The 14,184-nt window shown below is 41.4% G+C and overlaps 1 protein-coding gene and 1 long non-coding RNA gene across 4 annotated transcripts in view; one reads left to right on the top strand and one right to left on the bottom strand.

Moving 5' to 3' along the window:
- Positions 1-14,184, top strand: part of wdr7 (WD repeat domain 7) — a 1,110,115-nt gene that overhangs the window by 892,320 nt on the left and 203,611 nt on the right. For all 3 annotated transcript variants that reach the window (XM_072497366.1, XM_072497365.1, XM_072497364.1), the window contains one exon: positions 2,354-2,453. In XM_072497366.1, coding sequence (XP_072353467.1) covers positions 2,354-2,453 — 100 coding nt within the window. The remainder of the gene's footprint in view (positions 1-2,353; positions 2,454-14,184) is intronic.
- Positions 1,452-14,184, bottom strand: part of LOC140409164 (uncharacterized) — a 122,005-nt gene continuing 109,272 nt past the window's right edge. The window contains exons 3-5 of the long non-coding RNA XR_011940297.1: positions 9,934-10,020; positions 6,294-6,399; positions 1,452-4,286 (exon numbers count right to left, since the gene is read on the bottom strand). This is a non-coding gene — a long non-coding RNA (uncharacterized lncRNA). The remainder of the gene's footprint in view (positions 4,287-6,293; positions 6,400-9,933; positions 10,021-14,184) is intronic.

The raw sequence follows: 14,184 nt of genomic DNA, 5'->3' as shown, positions 1-14,184 counted from the left end.
CTTAATTGGGAAAAAAAATAATTGGGTAGTTTTTTAAAAAAACATTTAAAAAAAAATCTTTCACAATATTAAACCTCTGAGTTAAAGGCTCACCTGATGAGACTTTTCCAGTTTAATTCTTAAGTCTGGGCTTGGACTGTTTTTGCAATACAACTGTCCCATTAATTTTGTTTTAATTCATTCATAGGATGTCAGTGTTGCAGGCTAGGCTAGCATTTCTTACCCATCTCTTAGTTGCCCTTGAGAAGATAGTGGTGAGTCCCGAGATGTTAGTAAGGAGAACTTTGCAGGGTTGACTGGGCTGGGTATGCTCATTGTCATTTCTGGTGCCTGGGTTGATGCCGGGTGGTCCGTTCGGTTTCATTCCTTTTTCGGGTTTTCGTCACGGTTGAATACAACTGAGTGGCTTGCCAGCTATTGAAGAGTCAGCCACATTGCATTGGGCCTGGAGTCACATGTAGGCCAGACCAAGTAAGGATGGCAGATTTCCTTCCTTAAAAGGACAGTAGTGAACCAGATGGATTTTTACAATTAACGACAATGTTTCATGGTTAGATTTCTCATTGCAGGTATTTTATTGAGTTTAAATTCCACCATCTGCCATGGTGGGATTCGGTCCCCAGATCATTATACTGGGGCTCTGGATTACTCGTCCAGCGTCAATACCACTCCACCACTGCCTCCCCTTGTAGATGGTACACATGGCTGCCAGTGTTCGCGGTGGTGGAGGGAGTGAATGTGGAAGCGGTAGCAATCAAGTGTGCCGCTTTTTCCTGGATGGTGTCAAGCTTGTTTTTGAAGCTGCACTCATCCAAGCAGGTATCTTACTTGTGCCTTTTTGATGGTGGACAGCTTTGGGGTCAGGAGGTCAGTTACTTGCTGCAGGATTCCTAGCCTCTGAACTGCTCTTGTAGTCACACTATTTATATGGCTAGTCCAGTTCAGTTTCTGGTCAATGGTAACCCCCAGGATGTTTTTCGTGGGGATTCAACGATGGTAATGCCATTGAATGTCAAGGGGCAATGGTTCGATTCTCTCTTCTTCGAGACAGTCATTGCCTGCACTTGTGCTTGGCAATTGCAAGAGTAGGGATTTAATTTTTTTTTTCCCCTGGATTATAGACATTAAGACAATGGAACAATGCAGTTTATCAAGTGACAAACATTCCCAAGCCCCCCTTACCCCACGTAAAAATAGCTTCTAGTGTTAATATTGTTGCACAATGCAGATAACAGTTATGGCTCGAGTAAAGGTGGTCCATGTAGAATAATGGGAGCAGCTAATACTATGATGGTAGCATAGGATTAAGATATTTTAAGTGCTTTATTTATTTGAATAGAATGTTCAGCTGTTAGTTAAAATCCAAAATCTAAATATTGCAGTAATGATATAAATAATTTGATTTAATAAACAATATATCTTAAATAAAAGCTTGCTGCATCTGAGTTTTAGCAGTTCAGTATCTTGGCACAGGTTTTCAACTTTAACACCAATGCTCGTCCTCATGCTTCTTTAAATGGATTAGCGTCGGTGCTAAAAGTAGAAAATCCAGTCATGTGCAGTAATTTCACAGTATTTTGATATGAGTATTATTTACATAATGAGAGCAATTAATTAAGGTATTGTTTTTAAAGAGAAGTAGCATGAGCAACTATAGTTTTCAATAAAGCACACGATCGATAGTTTTGTTTTGTTTCCAAGAAACCATGCTGATCATGGTGAAATAGATGTGTTAAATGTCAAGGGTTTTTTGTGCCCATGTTTAAAAAACGTTAATGCAACAGATTATCTATTTAACCAGTTTAACAACTTTGTGCCGCTCACAATTCTAAAAGATTTTTATTTTTTTTAAACTCCTATTATGTTCATATTCCCCTATTTGTACGCAAACGTGTTGCTCGGCCAACTGTCGAAGTATCCTCTGAAATGGAACTGCATCAGAGGCATTCTCCGAAAAATGAGAGAGGAGGAAGTTGGCTTAGCGGATGATCCCTGCGTTGTATTTTTTTGAACACCTTATTTAATGAGATGGTTAATCATTTCATGAGCAAGTCTTGGCAGAATTGATAAATTTGTCACTGATCACCTAACCCAATCGCTTTGACAGCAAAAGAAAACATAAAAATACTGTTATTGATAGAAATTGGCATATAATATTTTTCACAAATGTTACAATAAAGCATGCACATTAAATCAAAATCAACCTTGTGCATTGGGAGTAATATTACCTTTTTGATATGTTTTTTTTAAATGCATGGATTAGTGATCTCAAAGCACACTGCTGCTGGTGCTGCTTCGCTACTATGACATGCCAGTAGATTTCAGTCCTTTTGTTATTCTCTGTGGATTTCAGGTTCTACATGGTAAGCTACTGTGAGAGGAGTAACAGGATAGCAGTCGGAGCTCGACATGGCTCAGTGGCTTTATACGACATCCGCACAGGAAAATGCCAGGTAAATAAATCATTGTGACTTCCTCTCCATAAACTCTGAAGGTGATTGAAGAGAAGGACTAGCATTGCAGCCTTTGACTTTCCATGATAGGGTAAGACTATGGATAAGCCAAACTAATCAATTTAAGGAAGGCCTTCTAGAGACCCCCCTCCCCATGTTGCCACCCACTGTAATCAAAGTGACGACCAAAGGAAGGGAAGAATGGGAAAAATAGGTACTACACTTGCTGCAGGAAAACTGTCAACTGAATTGGATGGTACTATGAGGTGTCATTAATGCCATCCATCCCTTAATTATTAGTAATCAGATTTTCTGTCACTAAGGCTTTTGAGTGTTCCTGACCAATGATGTATTTACTAAACCTTGAGTATTGTGCTTTTTGGTGACAAGTAGCAAGTTTTAGAAACTTGTATTATGGCAGTGGGGCTTATTGATGGCAGTTGATGGATTTTGGCAGTGCCCCTTGGTTATTTGCCTGCATTGTAAAGAGCTGAGCCATCTTCATGCAGATATACTGAGTAATTATTTGGAACATTAATGGTTAGAGATTTTCCAAGTTGAATTGTGGTCGCCTAAAACGTTATTCTTGCAATCCAACTTTTTTTTTCAGGAAATCATTCTTATTTCTCAGGTTTATTCTGATTTTGTTATAATTCCCAGTTGCATGGTGATCAAAAGGATCTAGGCTGGCTATAGAGATCTCCATAGTCCCCTTAAAAGGTATAGAGATCTCCATAGTCCCCTTAAAAGGTGATCTGTGGCCAGCTTGGGCAATGGAATTAAAATATGCCACAGGTGAATCCTAGTCTCTGACTTTTCCTTCCTCACTGTACTAGAAGCAGTACGCTGCTGTAATTTAACTGTACTCGTGTTTCAATTGATCAGTTGTTAAACAATGAATTACACCTGCGGGTATTGGGTGATCGTGAGTTTGTGCATTACACATATTGAACCCAAGTTCAAATCTAGTCCTCAATAATGGAATGAAAAGTCTTCGCTTTGAAATGGCATTTTGCATCTTGCTGAAGACACAAAAACTTTCCTTATTCAACACTAATCAGCAAATGCACTCTCGAGTATTTGATGTGGGGAAAAGAGAAATTTCACTCTGGTGTGCCTGCATTTGGTCTTTTGAGATCAGGGTTGTGTCGGGTATCATCCTGGAAAACAGCAGGAGGTAGGTGTGGTCTAGCTGTGTAAGTGGCGAGAAAACAGGGAATGTCAAATAGGAACTATGCGGTTAAAAGTGCTAGTGGTTAATGAATGACTGAAATGTGCCACCATGAAGTGAAAGAGATGGGGTGGTGGGGTGGATATAGGAAGGCTTGCCGTGCATATGGTGGGTGACCGGTATTACCAAGAGCTGAGTGGCAGTTGAAAGTTGCCATTGTGAACGGAAAAGAGTATTTTATAGACGAGTTGCAGGAAACCGATGCAGGTACAAACTGAGGGGAGAAGGGGAAATGAGTGTTTTAATGAAGAGGTTAGAAAAATATAGTACCCCTGAATCAGGATGTGTGGGAGGTTGGTTGTTGTGTGTGGTGGGGGGAAGGGGAGTTCCTCTGTTAATTGTGGGGAGATGGCTCTATGAAAGGGGACAGAAATATGTTTATGAATTGCGGGCAGATAAAATGACTTGAGTTGTTTTGAAGAGTGACGGTCTGCTTGATGGCTTGTTTAAAATAAAGAAGGCCGTGTACTCCATCACATTTATCCACTCCAGTACCATTTCCTTTCATGGTTTTCCAACATTAGAAATGTAAAGAAATCTCAGTAGATTTGTCAATGTCGACACTATCTTTTGAAATATTTGATCAAGATGTCCAGTGGAATCTGTAAGAAAAAAAATGCATTCTTCAAACCTGTTGATAAAGCTCCATTGTGGTGTTTTGTAGATTTCTATTTAAATTAGGCCCTGAAAGATTGAAATGGCTCAAAGATGTATTAGAAAAATAGCACAGGTAGGTTTTCAGATACCTAGTTTCTTTAAAGGTTTCTTTAAAAATTGTAGTATAGCTAATTCTTGAAATGCACTGTTGGCACTATTGGACTCAGTTGTCTCATTTGAGGTTACATTTGTTGATGGACAGGTTATTGCTGTCTGCAGCCATATTGTTTGGTTTGTTGAATGCACAGTAAGAAACCTGCCTGTGGGCCTCGTTACCCTTAGGTTTGTTGACACTCTAAAGTATCTTATCCTATGATTTTCAATCCTTTCAGAATCTATTGTCGAGCTGTTTAGTTCTCCAATTGTATCTGCTCACTGTTGACTGCTCGCTGGGTTTTGCCATGGACTGTACATCATGATCAATTCACTTTCAGGGCTTTTTAAAAATTGCATGTTTTCTGAAGACTCAATTGTTGAATATTATTAAAACCAGATTATCAACAGAGTTGCATATTGAAATTAATTTCTTTATTTTGGCATTGGAATAGTAAACAAAGCAAACATCTGGTTGTAACAATGGAGTAAAATTATAGCATTACAATTCATCCATTTAAAAAAACCTGGCTTACTTTGTGCAATATTATTACAAAAATCAATTATTTTTTATGTTTACCTCTACACACATACTGGATCACATAGTACAGTATGTTGTGACTCCCCCCCCCCCCCCCCCCCCCCCGCCCCAAATATCATAGAGGGATTGCAGAGTATTATAGAGATATTATTCTCAAGCTAAAGAAGCCTCCTCTATTCAAGTATATTTTTAAAAACTTGAGGCACAACATGCTGACGCAACAATGTCATGCTTTTTCAAGTGATGCAATGAAGATTCAGTCACGAAAAAGGTGTCCTCTCACAAACTTCCTCGAAACTATTTCAGTTCAAATCAAGGGAAAACTGGCAGCACACTGCCTGTCCACGCTGCTGATAATGGAAGGGAATTTCCTGAGAGCTTCTTCCACTCTGCCTCCATAACTTGCTGGAAGACTGATGAAGACTGTGATGCTAGGATGTAATTATTTTTAATTCAACAGAAATCACTTGCATATAAATATAGGACAGAGAAAACATCACATGCTGTTGACAGAGAGGGGAGAAAAGAGGAACGCTATGAGCGACGGGGGAAGAGATTCAGTTGAGTGACATAAAACTTGGCAGAAATTATAGGTATTCAGGAATCTTTTTGCAGGTGACGAGAGAATTAGTAAGGCGGAGAATTCAGGCTGGGGCATTCCAGAGAGCAAGGCCAAGGAGGCTGATGATAAAGGAAGAGGAGGAGGTGGGATTCAAAAAGGTAAAAGGAAGAAAGCCAAAGGGGACACAAAGCTGGAAGAGGTGCCGGGGAATGAAACCATGGATAGCATTGAAGAAGAGGATGTGAATTTTTATTTGATTACATTTGATGCTAGCCATCCGAATAGGTCAGGGAGGACAAAGTGTTGGGATCGCGTAACGTGGCTGTTTAGCACAGGGCTAAATCGCTGGCTTTGAAAGCAGACCAAGGCAGGCCAGCAGCACGGTTCAATTCCCGTAACAGCCTCCCCGAACAGGCACCGGAATGTGGCGACTAGGGGCTTTTCACAGTAACTTCATTTGAAGCCTACTTGTGACAATAAGCGATTTTCATTTCATTTCACTGCAAGAAAAAGTTGGCATTTAGGAAATGATGGGAAATTAAGGAAAAATTGAAAACCCCACGAATACTTTTCAAATGGCTATGGATGAAGTTGAAAGAGATCCAAGAGTCTTAACAGACTAAATACTGAACACGTCCAAACATTACAGCAGAAATCAATAAAACCAATGGCATTTTCATTGATATTACCAGCATAGTAGTATACATGTGAAAGGAAGTCATTTACAAACTATGTAGAACTCTACCGAGACCTCACCTTCAATATTGTTTCCAATTATGATGATCAATACGGAATGGAAATGTTCAAACAATGGAGAGCAGTGCAGAGAAGAGCCAGTAGGTTGATCCATAGTGACAGCCATCTGGTAACAAAGACATGTCAAAGAAAAGAAGGCATTTTATCCTTTAAAAAAGAGATCCAACAAGTAATCTGACTAAAAAATATGGAGTACACGGAAAGTAAGTTATTAAAATGATCTAAAAGGAAATTGATTGAATAGGATGAGGGATCACAGGCTCAGGTTGGTCAAAGGGTCGATTTCAGACTGATATTGTTTTTTATTCACACATAGAAATAGACTTCCATTTGGGTGAGATGGAGTGAGTGAGTTGTTTTCAAACGAATTGAATAACGATTTGGATTTTCTAATCAAAATAAATATGAGGCTATCAGTGCTCAGTTAAGGACTAAATTGGGTGTCCACGAAAGCACAGTTAAATGCAGAAATTAGGAAGTTGCTATCCACGTTTCTCTGCACCTTCTGAAATAGATTTCTAATTACTTAAATCAGAGTTCAAAAGTCCACCAATAGATTGTGACAAGTGCAAGGGGCAAGAACAACGAGTGCTGGTCGTTCGCCGTTGACAACAAAATCAAGGTCATTTATAGATGGATTGTAGGATATCACAGGTTGGATGAATTATCCATAATTATCATTGGATCTTGTATCAAATGCTACAGAGAGTTTAAGACCATGAGATATAGGAGCAGAATTAGGCCACTCGGCCCATTGAGGCTGCTCCGCCATTCAATCATGGCTGATATTTTCTCATCCCCATTCTCCTGCCTTCTCCCCATAACCCCTGAGCCCCTTATTAACCAAGAACCTATCTATCTCTGTCTGAAAGACACTCAATGATTTGGCCTCCACAGCCTTCCGCGGCAAAGAGTTCCACAGATTCACCACCCTGGCTGAAAAAATTCCTCCTCAACTCTGTTTTAAAGGATCGTCCCTTTAGTCTGAGATTGTGTCCTCTGGTTCTAGTTTCTCCTACAAGTGGAAACATCCTCTCCACATCCACTCTATCCAGGCCTCGCAGTATCCTGCAAGTTTCAATAAGATCCCCTCTCATCCTTCTAAACTCCAACGAGTCCAGACCCAGAGTCCTCAACCGTTCCTCATACGACAAGTGCTTCATTCCATGTATCATTCTTGTGAACCTGTTCTGGACCCTTTCCAAGGCCAGCACATCCTTCCTTATATACGGGGCCCAAAACTGCTCAGAATACTCCAAATGGGATCTGACCAGAGCCTATACAGCCTCAAAAGTACATCCCTGGTCTTGTATTCTAGTCCTCTTGACATGAATGCTAACATTGCATTTACCTTCTTAACTGCGACTGAACCTGCACATTAACCTTAAGAGAATTGTGAACAAGGACTCCCAAGTCCCTTTGTACTTCTGATTTCCTAATCATTTCCCCATTTAGAAAATAGTCCATTAATAAATTCCTCCTTCCAAAGTGCATAACCTCACATTTTTCCACATTGTATTTCATTTGCCACTTCATTGCCCACTCTCCTAGCTTGTCCAAATCCTTCTGCAGCCCCCTTGCTTCCTAAATACTACCTGTCTCTCCACAGATCTTTGTATCATTGCAAACTTAGCAACAGTGCCTTCAGTTCCTTTTTCCAGATCATTAATGTATATTGTGAAATGTTGTGGTCGCAGCACAGACCCCTGACGCACACCACTAGCCACTGGCTGCCATCCTGAAAATGGCCCATTTATCTCACTCTCGGCCTTCTGCCAGTCAGCCACACCTCTATACATTCCAGGATCTTACCCGTTACACCATGGGTTTTTAACTTATTTAACAGTCTCCTATGCGGCGCCTTGTCAAAGGCCTTCTGGAAATCTAAATAAATCAAGTCCGCTGGTTCTCCTTTGTCTAACTTCCTTGTTACCTCCTTGAAGAACTCTCACAGATTTGTCAGACATGAACTCCCTTTGGAGGTTGTGTCTTAAGGAGAAATAATGCACCATAGTCACAGTCACAGGCAGTGTTTTGTGACCAATGACGTTTGAGGGGAAAACAGAAAATGCTGGAAATTCTCAACTGGTCTCACAGCATCTGGGGAGAGAGACCACAGCTCACACCTGAGAGCTAAGTCTGAGACGGCAATAGTCAGACTAAATCAATTTAAAGTGGAGAAAATGAGATTATGTTCTATGCACTGTTGAGGTGATGTCTGGTTAAATGTGCACACAAAATATGTCAACCATGACTCACTTGGTAACCATCACACCTCAGAGTCAGAACGTATGGGGCTGGTTTAGCACAGGGCTAAATAGCTGGCTTTTAAAGCAGACCAAGGCAGGCCAGCAGCGCGGGTCCAATTCCCGTACCAGCCTCCTCGAACAGGCGTCGGAATGTGGCGACTAGGGGCTTTTCACAGTAACTTCATTTGAAGCCTACTTGTGACAATAAGCGATTTTCATTTCATTTTATTGTGGATCCGAGCCCCACCGAGAAGCTTTCAACTCTCGACAGACAATGCGGGGCTGGTTTAGCTCAGTTGGATGGGCAACTGGTTACGGGGATAGGGTGAAAGTGTGGGCTTGGGTGGGGTGCTCTTCCCAAGGGCCGGTGCAGACTCGATGGGCTGAATAGCCTCCTCCTGCACTGTAAGTTCTATAATTGAGTGATGCACAGCGAGGACAACAAGGCAGGTTCAGTTTCCAAACTGGCTGAGGTTATTCATGAAAGCCCGTCTTCTCACCTTTGTCCCTCGCTTGAGGTGTGCTGATCCTCAGGTTGAATCATCACCAGTAAGCTTATGATCGTCTGGGACTATGGCGACTTTACAACACTGAGGGAATCTGCCCTCTGCTCACTAAGTTGGATATAAGAGATACCAGGGGCATTATGGCCCAGTGCTTAGTACTGCTGTCTCACAGAGCTGAGGACCCAGGTTTGATCCCGGCCACGGTCACTGTCCATGGGGTGTTTTCACATTCTCCCCATGACTACATGGGTCTCACCCCCACAACCCAAAGATGTGTAGGGTAGATGGATTGGCCACGTTAAATTGCCTTTAATTTACAAAAAATTAAAATAAAAAAAAAAAGATTCCATGAGCACTCTTGTTCTACCTGGTAGCAAGTGGGCCTTGCCACGTCCATTTTAAATAAAACCAGTTTAAAGAAGCCCAGTTTCTACCCAATTATCCATCATGGTCATTTGCTTCCGTACCAGTTCATTTTTACCCAGTTAAAGGTTTTCTTGATTCTGGTGTTAGACCCTCTAGCTGCCAAGAGCCTTCATCATTTTACAAAGAGGATTAGATTAAACAGCGTTCTGAGCATTTAGTTATCTAAACCAGCCATTCACATTTCTGTGTTTTTCTTTCGAGTTTTCTAGATCCCAAAGATATCCTGTATCACATGAAGAGCCCCCAGAAAAGTAGGATATCCTTCTCAGAAAATGTATACAAAGAACTTTTTATATTAAATGGTAATAAGTGTGGCGGTTCCTATGCTTTCCAAAGTTACATAAAGTGAAACAGGCATCAAATTATAGAGAATTTGGAACAAGGGAGCCACTAAATTCAGAAAGTGTTCCCAGGAGAGTGCTATTGTACAGTGAACACCACTGGCACACAATATATTACCTGCACCGAAGTAAACTTGCTGCGCCAAAGTTGTGTGACATGTCTCCAACGCATACTTTATGGATTTAAATCCGATGCTGCTGTGGACTGGAGGATACAGAACGAAGATAAAATATTCAGTGCGCTGATATACATCCTCTACACATTACAATCCCACCCATTCACCTCTGTGAAATGATTATCAATTGCAAATGATCTTCTGCTAAAATAAACAAGCATGTACTGGGGCTTGATGCTACTGAGAATTCAGTGACCAGTGTATGACTCCCCTATCTGCTACATCATCAGGAAATTTTAAGGTCCATGCTTTAGCTTTTCTACAACCTGTCAAACTAGGTTATACAGTTGCTGAAGATGCACGTCATTCAAAGAACCTACCAGGTTAATTAATTTTCAAAACTCAGTCTCAGATTCCAGCACATTACTGCTTTTTCCCAACATCTTTCTTGTCTTGGTGGCTTGCGAATGATTTTTGTATTCTGTGATTCTCTTGTGAGCTGAACTTGCATTCCTATTCTTGGCTAGGTATGGATTTGTGTGGCCCAGATCTAATTAACCTCAAATTACTATCAGCCACTCATGAAAAATACATAGGTTGCCCATCCCAATGTCAGATGGTTAATAGTTAACAATGATAGGTCACTGTATATAGACTAAAACTATTGCATTAACATATTTCTAGAAAGGGAAGAAAGAACAAACATTTATAGATAAGTAAAGTCATCATAGACCCAGATAACCTTCAGTTGCTTTCCACTTTGAGGGGGAGAGCTGACTGGTGGTAATTTAACCGGAGGATCAGCACATCGCAGGTGAGTGGCAAGGTTGAGAAGGTGGGCCTTCATGAATAACTTCAGCCAGTATGGGAATTGAACCCGTGCTGTCGGTCTTGCTCTGCATCATAATCCAGCTGTCTGGCTAACTGAGCTAAAGGGGCCGCCGGTTTCCCCCACCACCTTAGGCTGCCATAACTATTGAATACTTTTGGAGAATATTCACTATTATAATGTAAGGAATAGGCAGCATGGTGGCGCAGTGGTTAGCACTGCTGCCTCACGGCGCTGAGGACCCAGGTTCGAACCCGGCCCTGGGTCATTGTCCGTGTGGAGTTTGCACATTCTCCCCGTGTTTGCGTAGCTTTCACCCCCACAACCCAAAGATGTGCAGGGTAGTTGGATTGGCCACGCTAAATTGCCCGTTAATTAGAAATCATTGAATTGGATACTCTAAATTTATTTATTTTTAAATAAATAATGTAAGGGAATAAGGTAATATTTATGCTCAGCAAGGTTCCAGAAATAATCGAGATAAACAAACAGGTAATTGAGTTGAGGGATACATATTGCCCAGAACACCGGGACAACTCCACTGCTGTTTGAAATGTCATTGGATCTTTTAGCACTAATCTGAAAAGGTAGATGGGGCCTTGGTTCATTGTTTAATGCCAATCCCGCATGCTGTCAGCTGCCACTCACTTTAATAGTAAGGGAGCTCTGCACTGCAGACGTGCTGTCTTTCAGATGAACTGGTACACCAAGGCACCTTCTGCTTTCTCAAGTAAATGTAAAAAATCTGATGGCATTATTCAGAGAGGATCAGGTGAGTTCTCTTGATGGTCTGGCCAATAGTTAGCGCTTAACCAAGATCATTGATGGTCTGGTCATTTAGCTCATGAAATGAAAATGAAATGAAAATCGCTTATTGTCACAAGTAGGCTTCAAATGAAGTTACTGTGAAAAGACCCTAGTCGCCACATTCCGGCGCCTGTTCGGGGAGGCTGGTACGGGAACAGCATGTGGGATTGGCATTAAACAATGAACCAAGGCCCCATCTACCTTTTCAGATTAGTGCTGAAAGATCTCATTGATATTTGTGAAACCTTGATGTGTGTAAATTAACTGTTGTGGTTTCCTCCATGACAACATGACTACACTTTGTGATGGAATCTGGAGGCAAAGCTGGTATTTTTAGAAAAACACTGCATGAAAGAGGAAACTGACTATTCCAGTTGCTAAGAAAACCAAGATGAAAAGTGGTGCAGTATAAGTAAGCTGAAGAAGACGGAGGCTAGATCCAGAAGCTGAGAATAAGCAACAATACGGCTGTTGTGTCTGTTTCTGTTGCTTGAAGATAACAGCCCACATTGAGGTGGTTCTACAGAAGTGTGCCATTTTTGGTGAAGACCCAGGGAACTCAGGTTGGTTGGGTGCTGCTGTCGGCTGAGGATCAGGCTACTTCATAGAACAAGAGGAATTAAAATTGTTTGTGTGGAAGATGGAGTCTTGAAGAACTTTTTGACTGAGATTGATGACCTCCTGCTGAATTAATTTGCGAGACCTGTCTTAGTTATATCTGCCATTTAATATGTATTTTATAGTTTATAATTGACCGCAATTTTCCTGGTAATTCATGTTCAAGTATTTAGTGTCCGCTTTGTTTGTCTCTTGTATTGTCAAATTTATTTTTAAAATTACAAATCTCATGGCTTCAACCATTCAATAAATAACTGCGATTTTGGGTTTCTTATTCTAAAACACTTGCTGCTCTGGTCTGGGATTGTAACAAGTTTCAAAGTAATTCATTGCCTGTAGAGGTCATGAGGTTGTGAAAGACACCATATGAATGCACATTCTTTATGTAATGGAAACCTAAAGTAAAGCACTGCATAAAGCAGGAAATTTGAAACCAAAAACAAACGCTGAATGTATTCAGCAAATCCAACGGCATCTGTGGAGAAACAGAAGTTAATCCGTTGACGGTTTTCAGACCCAAGACCCAAATAGAGGACTGAATTTACATCTGAAACATTGACTAGCAGACTGATTTCTGTTTTTCCGCTGACACTGACTGACCTTCTGAGTATTTCCAGCATTTTCTGCTTTTGTTTTCAGGCAATTGTAGTACTGATGGTGGACAATGGTTTGATTATTCATCTGAATAAAGGTACAGACATAAAATATAGACTAATCTGGAAACCTTTCGCTGGAAATTTATTACGATAGTTGGGTGAAGGAATCACCTGTCTTCCTTTTGCGACTTTAGAAGTCAGTTTTCATCTCTCTCTATTTGGTTGGAGTTACCTCCTCGTTTTCTTGAACCTCCAGCATTCAATTTGAGGCCTTTTTCTTTCCGTGATATTTTTTTTTCTTTTAATGGTTGTTTATCTGGGCAGCACGGTAGCATGGTGGTTAGCACAATTGCTTCACAGCTCCAGGGTCCCAGGTTCGATTCCCCGCTGGGTCACTGTCTGTGCGGAGTCTGCACGTTCTCCCCGTGTGTGCGTGGGTTTCCTCCGGGTGCTCCGGTTTCCTCCCACAGTCCAAAGATGTGCAGGTTAGGTGGATTGGCCATGATAAATTGCCCTTAGTGTCCAAAATTGCCCTTATTGCTGGGTGGGGTTACTGGACTATGGGGATAGGGTGGAGGTGTGGACTTGCGTAGGGTGCTCTTTCCAAGAGCCGGTGCAGACTCGATGGGTCGAATGGCCTCCTTCTGCACTGTAAATTCTATGTAAATTCTATTATCGATATTAGTTAGCTCGGCAGATAGAGCTAAACTATTCAGTTGATGAAACCAACACACAGTTTCTCTGTGCACATTTCTCAGATTCCCCCACCTAAGCACATCTCATTGATCCCCGTTTTCAGTAATTGAATGTTGGCCCGAGTGGCAGGCCAGTAGAAGGAAAGGAGATTAAGACCTTCCTTCACTTCAGGCTGTTGAGAATCACAGGTGAATCGAATTTCGTGGTGTCAATTTATTGTCGGCAATAGCCAAGCAGCCCTAGATTTGACACCTATTTCAGCCTGATGCTGGTTTGAAGCACAGGAGCTGCTTGCTGTTTGAGAGGAGAAAAGGAGGATCACGATGGGTTTTAGCAGCCCCTGCTTTAATCCTCAGTCGCTGCACACAAAGCAAGAATTGTTCCTATCCTCATTAGAGTTTGGAAGAATGCGAGGTGATCTTATTGAAATGTATAAGATTTTGAGGGGGCTTGACAGAGTAGATAGTGAGAGGGTGTTTCTCCTTGTGGGGGAATATAGGGGGAGCTAGAACATAGAACATTACAGCGCAGTACAGGCCCTTCGGCCCTTGATGTTGCGCCGACCTGTGAAACCACTCTAAAGCCCATCTACACTATTCTCTTATCGTCCATATGTCTATCCAATGACCATTTGAATGCCCTTAGTGTTGGCGAGACCACTACTGTTGCAGGCAGGGCATTCCACACCCTTACTATTCTCTGAGTAA

The sequence above is a fragment of the Scyliorhinus torazame genome, chromosome 3 (assembly GCF_047496885.1).
Source record: "Scyliorhinus torazame isolate Kashiwa2021f chromosome 3, sScyTor2.1, whole genome shotgun sequence".
NCBI lineage: Eukaryota > Metazoa > Chordata > Chondrichthyes > Carcharhiniformes > Scyliorhinidae > Scyliorhinus > Scyliorhinus torazame.
This window is presented reverse-complemented; position numbering and strand designations above follow the sequence as displayed.